The sequence below is a fragment of the Callithrix jacchus genome, chromosome 13 (genome assembly GCF_049354715.1).
Source record: "Callithrix jacchus isolate 240 chromosome 13, calJac240_pri, whole genome shotgun sequence".
NCBI classification, from domain to species: Eukaryota; Metazoa; Chordata; class Mammalia; order Primates; family Cebidae; genus Callithrix; species Callithrix jacchus.
In genome coordinates, this window is record NC_133514.1 from 75293303 (window position 1) to 75301120 (window position 7818).

At 39.5% G+C, this 7818-nt stretch overlaps 1 protein-coding gene across 1 annotated transcript in view; it reads left to right on the forward strand.

Moving 5' to 3' along the window:
• Positions 1-7220, forward strand: part of MEP1B (meprin A subunit beta) — a 29306-nt gene extending 22086 nt beyond the window's left edge. The window contains exons 11-15 of the mRNA XM_002757186.6: positions 611-1054; positions 2177-2356; positions 3762-3927; positions 4577-4781; positions 7050-7220. Coding sequence (XP_002757232.1) covers positions 611-1054; positions 2177-2356; positions 3762-3927; positions 4577-4781; positions 7050-7064 — 1010 coding nt within the window. The 3' untranslated portion in view covers positions 7065-7220. The remainder of the gene's footprint in view (positions 1-610; positions 1055-2176; positions 2357-3761; positions 3928-4576; positions 4782-7049) is intronic.
• The last annotated feature ends 598 nt before the right edge of the window (positions 7221-7818 follow it).

Consider the following 7818-nt stretch of genomic DNA (forward strand, 5'->3'; position numbering starts at 1 on the left):
GGGAGGAAATGTAGGTTGGGAAGAAAGGAGGTAGTACCAAATATCAGATAAATGCTTAAAATGCTGAGTCACTGGTAAGTGATCTAAAGAGTAGATTGCAGGATGTGGGCTTTCTAGAGTTTGGTGAATTCTTGTTTACTATTACCGAAAAGTTGACTGAATATTTTGCATGTGAGGGAAGTATTCCAATCAAATTATAAATATTTTAAAGAAGGCTTTGCCTGAGTATCACAGAAATCTTGGGTAGAAGTGTTACAAGTGTTGGGCTTGCTGAATGTTTAACTAATGGAGAATGGCAGGTAACTCATAGAATAGGGCATGAAATACTCATGAGCTAGATATTGTTGTTAACTCACCCATCTCTAGGAAAGGGTGATCTATTTGAGAAACAGCTAGACAAACATTCAGCTATTCCAGAGAACAGTCTGACACCACAGAAGCACCTTAAAGTAAATAATTCTAGGCTGGAGTTTTGAAAAAATCATACCTCTGATCTGTAGAAATAAATCAGTTTTGGATGATCCTTTGTCTAAGAAGGCTAGAAATCGAATGTTGACATGTGCATGATTTAAAGTTCTTTGCCTTTGAAATAATAATGACTTTTTTATAGAAATACCCATTGGGAGCTGGCAACTTTATCACGTAACGTTGCAAGTGGCCAAGAAGTTTAGAGTGGTGTTTGAAGGACGCAAAGGCTCTGGCGCATCACTGGGTGGTCTCTCTATTGATGACATCAATCTTTCGGAAACACGGTGCCCTCATCATACATGGCATATAAGGAATTTCACAGAGTTCATTGGCAGCCCAAATGGAACTCTGTATAGCCCTCCATTTTACTCTTCTAAAGGTTATGCCTTTCAGATTTTCTTAAATCTAACTGATGTGACTAATGCAGGCATATATTTCCACTTGATCTCTGGAGCCAATGATGATCAATTAGAGTGGCCATGTCCTTGGCAACAAGCCACAATGACACTTTTGGATCAAAATCCTGACATTCGACAGCGTATGTCCAATCAGCGGAGTATAACTACGGATCCATTTATGACCACTGGTTTGTAACTCATTTTCTTTATTGCTAATAAACAATCATTGCTCTAGGAGGGATGGATAATTTTGGGAATGAGAGATTGCACATTTAGTTAACTAGGGAATTTTGAGCCCCAAATCTTAAGAACAGATATTTAGGGGAAAGGTTTCAAGAATTGTAGACAGAGTTTCTCAGACAGAGTTCATCAGAACTGTCAGCAAGGACCCACAACAAACAGAGAAGATACTGACTATATTCCTGAGACTTGATGACCCTCCCCAAATTTCCACTTCTGTGCAAGGAGTGTTGGTTTTCAAGTCTGACATTCAAGTCCAATGTTTGCTTCTCATTAGCTATGTGACTTTGAGCAAATAATCTCCTAAGGTCCCAGTGCCCTCAGCTGTAAAGCCAGGGCTGTAGTAACAGTCCCACAGATTTGCTGTGGAAGCTGCGGAAAGGCCTGCGGTGGAGGGGCCCTCACATGCTGGATTCTCCTAACTCATGCTACCTTGTTCACGCCACTGGAATTGTCTGAAACAATTCAGCGTTTGAAATGGGGATAGTTTTTGACCAGAAGGAAGATATTGAGCAGGTGCATTAAAGTGTTGGTGGGAAGGGTGTGAGAATGCTTCATAATTTTTTAGTAAAAAGTTACAGAGGACTTGCTAATCGTGACATCATTCCCCATCTTTCCCATCTCAAAAAGATGCAACCCGCTGAAAACCAATGATCACATTTCTAATTTTAATAATCCTTTGCTTCTGTAACTTTCTTAAAAGGATTCTATTAGTAGCCTCAGAAGGCTACTAAGAAATTATTCTAATATATAGGAGGGTTTCTATACTGGCCAATAAGTAGAGACATGATATTCTCAGGAATATCATATCTCTGGTACCTAGGAAACTTCTGGTATCTCTCCACTCTTATTCCAGAGTGTGGTCCTCCCTGCCAGGCAATCTCATTTCCTCTAGGACAGTATAAATGAACAAGCCTCAGTGATTTGCCAGGAAATACATCACAGGTCAATGGCATCATTTAATTATTTTGAGTTCCATCCTAATTGTGTTTCACATTGCCGGTTCTTTCCTACCACCAAAAGCTACGATGATGCTAAACACACTCCATTAATATAAATTGCTTTTTCAGATAATGGAAACTATTTTTGGGACAGGCCTTCCAAAGTGGGAGCAGTGGCTTTTTTCCCTAATGGAACTGAGTTTAGAAGAGGTAGGGGCTATGGAACCAGTGCCTTTATAACCCATGAGAGGCTGAAAAGCAGAGATTTTATAAAAGGAAATGATGTTTATATCCTACTGACAGTGGAAGGTATGTCAATAAAAATAGTTTTATGTAAGCTAGTTTTGTTGTGACCATTGATTTTTATCCATGTTTTTCTGCATTCCATTTTTAGGTGTATTATACAGAGATGTGGGTAAAATGGGCATGTGTGGGATTTGGGGGGAATATGAATTATTAACAATATGAAAATAATTTAATTTGGAACAGTGAGGATTGTGGAATAAAGAATTTAATTACCACTACATGAAGCTATAGTAGAAACCTTTAGGTTGGGAAATTTTTTAGAAATAAGTTAAAATAGAACCATTATACTCTTGGATTCCTAAAATAAAAATACCACACAAGCACATGAAATTAAACTGGAAATGACTGTGTCTTATCTGTTTCAAATGTACATACATCTATCTATCTATATATGCATATATATATCTTGGAAGAAATGACATTAATATATATAATTATATATATATATATCTTGACAAGATATAAATGAGAAGCTATATATAATTATACATATATATCTTGGCAGAAATGACATTAATCTAGTGTTAGATTAATGGTAAATTTCTTACTTGTGGCAGCCGATAAATACATTTTGCAGCAATGCTGGTGGTTGCCATTTTTTATGCAGGGCAGAATTTTAAAAGGCCCAGCTGCATCTCAGTAAATCAGATTCTTGTTTGTGATGAAAGGTGGTGCAATTAAAACCCACAAAATTTTGACCCAGTGTCCATTAGACTAAATCTAGATGATACCTCTTGGAAAAATTATTCAGAAATAACTTTTGTTAAGAGAGAAAACATTTTGTGTAGCAGAGGGAAAAAAAATCAGATATGCATCAATTCTCTTTGACCATGGTGATTTCAAGGAGAAGCAATAACAAATACTGCAAAGAACATAACACTGGTTGTCAGGGCACTTTGTGTCTTGCTCCAAATCTCCACCAACTTGCTCTACTGTAACCTTGGGCAATGTCCTCAATTCCTTTAAATATCTGAGTTTTGGTTTCTTCATCTGTCTTTTAAAGGTTGGTATCAGGGGCATATACTGACCCAGGCTAGCACGTGGTTGAATTGGAGCCAGGAGGCTGGTCCAGTTTCCCTTTGCCTAGTTCTTATCTCACTGCCTATGAATGTTGCTAGACTGTGCTTCAAGGTTACCTGAATTTCTCAGAAGCCTAAAATCTTAAGCCTAAAATCTTAAGTCTATTTTGAAACTTAAGACTGGGCTGGCCATGGTGGCTCATGCCTATCATCTCAGCACTTTGGGAGGCCGAGGTAGAAAGACTGCCTGAGCCCAGGAGCCAAGACCAGCCTGGGCAACATGGCAAGATCCTACTGCTAAAAAAAGGAAAAAAGAAAAAGAATCTTAAAGATCAAACATTTATTAAACAAAAGCTGACTTCCATCCACACTCTTCCCCATATTCCTAGACATATCTCACCTCAATTCTACACAAATCCAGCCATCACCAACACTTCACCTCAGTTTTACACAAATCCAGCTATCACCAAACTCAAGCATCCAAGACCTCTGCTCAAAAACCACCTGTGAAAATGATGGTGTCTGCACTGTTCGAGATGGCAAAGCTGAGTGCAGGTAAGAATCATTTGGAAGAGATCTCTCCATTCTTTGGTTAGAAATTTTATTCCCGTAACATAGGATTGAGTACTTCTGATAGTTCATATGAATGAAATCAGTTAGTTTTCATCTTAAAGCCATTCATAGAATATTTATTTTTTTCGTTTTCCTTTTGGGGCTTTGGATAGCCACAAGAACTATCTTTGTGATAGACAACAAAAATTTTTTATGAAAAACAAAAGCGCACTGTATTCTAATTGTCTGAAAAAGTCCTCATAACAGTTCAGTCATTTTAAGTGTAGCTGCCTCCATATTCTAGATGAAGATACTGACATTCAGTGGAGCGCTTGGCCAAGATGTGCAGCTGAAGGGTGGCAGGCGTGGGACACCGAGAACTAACCTTTCGCTTTTATCTGTGCTATTGGCCTTTTCTAACTTGGAGATGCTGTTTTAGTATCAGCTTAGAAGCAATTTCATTTTTTCTTTCCATTGCTTCTACCTGTGCTCTAGGTACTAGTCTCACTCCAGTCCAGAGTGGGTAAAATAATACCATATAGCAATGATCTATTGGTGATCAAGTAGACTAAAGGTGATCCACGTCTTTAACGGTAAACATTTCCAGAGCTAGTTATCAACTCATAACTCTGAGTCACTCTCTCAATGTCAGGTGCCGGTCAGGGGAAGACTGGTGGTACATGGGAGAAAGGTGTGAAAAGAGAGGCTCCTCCCGAGACACCATCGTTATTGCCGTTTCATCTACTGTCGCTGTGTTTGCCTTGATGCTGATCGTCACTCTTGTCAGTGTCTATTGCACCAGGAAGAAATATCGTAAAAAGATAAGTTCAAATACAGCTAATTCGACTCTGCGAAATGTAAGTTTAGGCTGATGTTTGATTGTTCACAACCTACTGGTGAAATCATATGGAGAGGAATTAGGACATTTTTGCTATACTTTGGTTCTTGCTGTCTTCTCTTCATTTCCTGTGCTGGGACAACTGATTTCAGACGCTAAAAGTTCCTATTACTTTCACTGTCAACGATTCTTAAATTGGGATTTATGGAGGTTCATCATCCTCCTGGAATTGTATCCAACATTGTGTACAGTTGTTTGTGTGGGTTTTGTTTTCTGGAGTGTGGGGTGGTCTGTGACTTCAAAGGCACAACAGATTTTGCCTGCAAGCTCAAACCTTCCTGGTAAAGGGGAGAGGTGGCCTGCAAGTGTTTTTGTTCTAAAGGCCTTGTAGTGGTGCTGAGCTGAGGCCCGTAGGAAGGGGATGCAGGCATGTTTGGGGAAGATTTTTTATGAAAGAAGGTTCCAGTTAATTCTAGCTTCATGTGGAATAACTTAGTCTAAGACAAGTTTTCAACTAGAAGATTTAAAAGTCTTGCCTTAAAAAAATCTCTAAAATGCTAATAGACTCCTGAAACTACCTTGTTTCTAGTGGGTCCCTTGGGAAGCTGACTCTGAGATGGATATTTATATGCAGGAGGTATATTGGGGAGGGCTCCTGGAAAATGTATAATAGGCTAAGGGAGCTGGCCTGACCTGGGCAGAGGGTGAAGTTGGACTGTGATGTTGCAGCTAAGCGCTCAGCTCATCCGCCAGGGAGCTCTGGAGTGGGGATGACTCCCTCTTAGACATGTCCTGTCTAAGAGGCAGGTCTTTGTACTCCCACATCACTGGATTGGGGCTCCCTCCAAGGAGGGAGCATAAGATTGAGCAAGGCAATGGTCTTTGGGGGAGGGCAATTTTTGTATCCTGCCTTCATTCAAAGGGCAATACTGAGCAGCAGGGCCCTGGCATCCACTACATACTCCAGCAGTAGAGCATGGAGTTTTACATGCAGAATCATATTCTTCCTCACAAAAGAGCACAGAGAAAGTGTCATAAAATCTGAACATTACTTCAAAGTGAAGCCCTAAAATTCTTTCAGTTCTATTTCATTCCAATTGGAGTCTCTAAAATTGCTACTGAATCTAGTCAGAAAAGATGCCCAATTAGAATATCTCCAAAAATAAAAATACTGCAATTGGCTGAAGCAAGAGTATATTTTCTCAAGAAAAATGATTATTCAAGACATACTATATTTAAAGTTATGAGTTTTTAAAAGGGACAGCCTAGTATCAAGATATTATTATTATTTTTTTGCCAAGTCAGTCAAAACATGGACAATGATAATGAACTGAAAGCAAATCATTGTATTATCATAGGCTACATGATAATGGTTGTATTATCTTTGTCCTATTTCCTCAACATCAGTAAGATGTTTTATGCTAATCATAAGGCAATAGATCAATTACTTAACCAAATTATTAGAAAAATACTTAAAATGTAAATAGGTTGTTTTGTTTTAAGAGAGCTTTCAGCTTATTTTATGACTTAAAAGGAAAAGATCAGCCAATACTGGCCTGGTAGGTCAACCTAATGGCAGATGTGCCTGCAAGATCAGTCCTCTGGGCCAGCAGGATGAGCCAGGAGTTGGTGCAGGGAAGGTGGAAGAGTGGCAGGGGAGGAGCGGACAAGTTAACTGGATGGATGGGATTGCCAGGATAGTTCCCTGACAATGGGAAGTGTAACAGCTGTTATAAGGGCTCTAACTTAGCAAGTAAAACTGGAAGGAGTTAAAGAAAAATGACAAAACCCAAAGAGAAGAGAAAGAAGGAAGCTAAGTCAATAAAGGAGGGAAACCATGAGAATATCAGGGACATGGTGAGGATATTAAGTGGAAACACACACACACTCCATAATGTTACAACAGAACTGTTTTGTGTCTGGGTCATTTAAACACATTCCCAAGGACAAGGCAGTTGACTTACATTATCTTGGGCTAAGCATTTGTACAGTTAAGTCACTGATAACATATCTCCCAGATGTAATTTAGATCTTAAATCAGCATGACCTTTTTGCTGAGGCCAAGGTATGTGTTCACCCTAATGTTTTAGCATCTGAATAATGTGGGCCCAAAAAGCTAGGGCTTTAAATGGAGACTGGGAGCAGGAGCCACTTGCCAGCTAAGAGAGAGGCCAGGGGACTGCTGATGGGGACTTCATTTAAAGACTCGATCATTTTATTGTGATTCATTTAAATAACAGTTTTTAAATTTAGAAACTAAATCATCAATTGTTCTTTCCCCTTTTAGGAGCATGGTTTTTGAAGATTAACTCCACAATATGGCCAGCAAATGGAATTAAAAAGGATCCTTCATCATGGATTTCACCTAAGCGATATTACAACCACCTCATTCTTCTAAAAAGGGATCTTTTCTGTAAATAGCTGAAACTACATAAATCACTATTTTGATCAAAGTCAATTGGTGAAATGCTGTTTGTGTACCCTTCTTTTAAATGAGAGAAAAGCAATTCAGGCTCTTCAGGAAGTATAAATAATATTGTCTATAAAAAAGGACACCAAGCTGAGCACAGTGTCTCATGCCTATAATCGCAGCACTTTGGGAGACAGAGGCAGGCAGATCACGAGGTCAGGACAAGACCGTCTTGGCCAAGATGGTGAAAGCCCATCTCTACTAAAAAGACAAAAATTAGCTGGCCATGGTGGTGGGCACCTGTAGTCCCAGCTACTCAGGAGGCTGAGGCAGGAGAATTGAACCGGGAGGCAGAGGTGGCAGTGAGCTGAGATCCCACTACTGCACTCCAGCCTGGGTGACAAAGCAAAACTCAATCTCAAAAAAAAAAAAAAAGTAAAGCAACAGTTAGAGGTAGCTTTTCATATTACTGTTCCTTCCATGTGGGGGCCAAGTGTGGTGTCCTCACAAGTGATTCCTTAGAAACCAGGAAACACCCTATGGGAATGATCCTCATGCCGAATTGCAGCAATTTCAGTGCTATCCTTTCCCAGTATTGAGAAGGGTAATGGGATAGCTCCCCACTCTGTCAACATACATTCTTCTC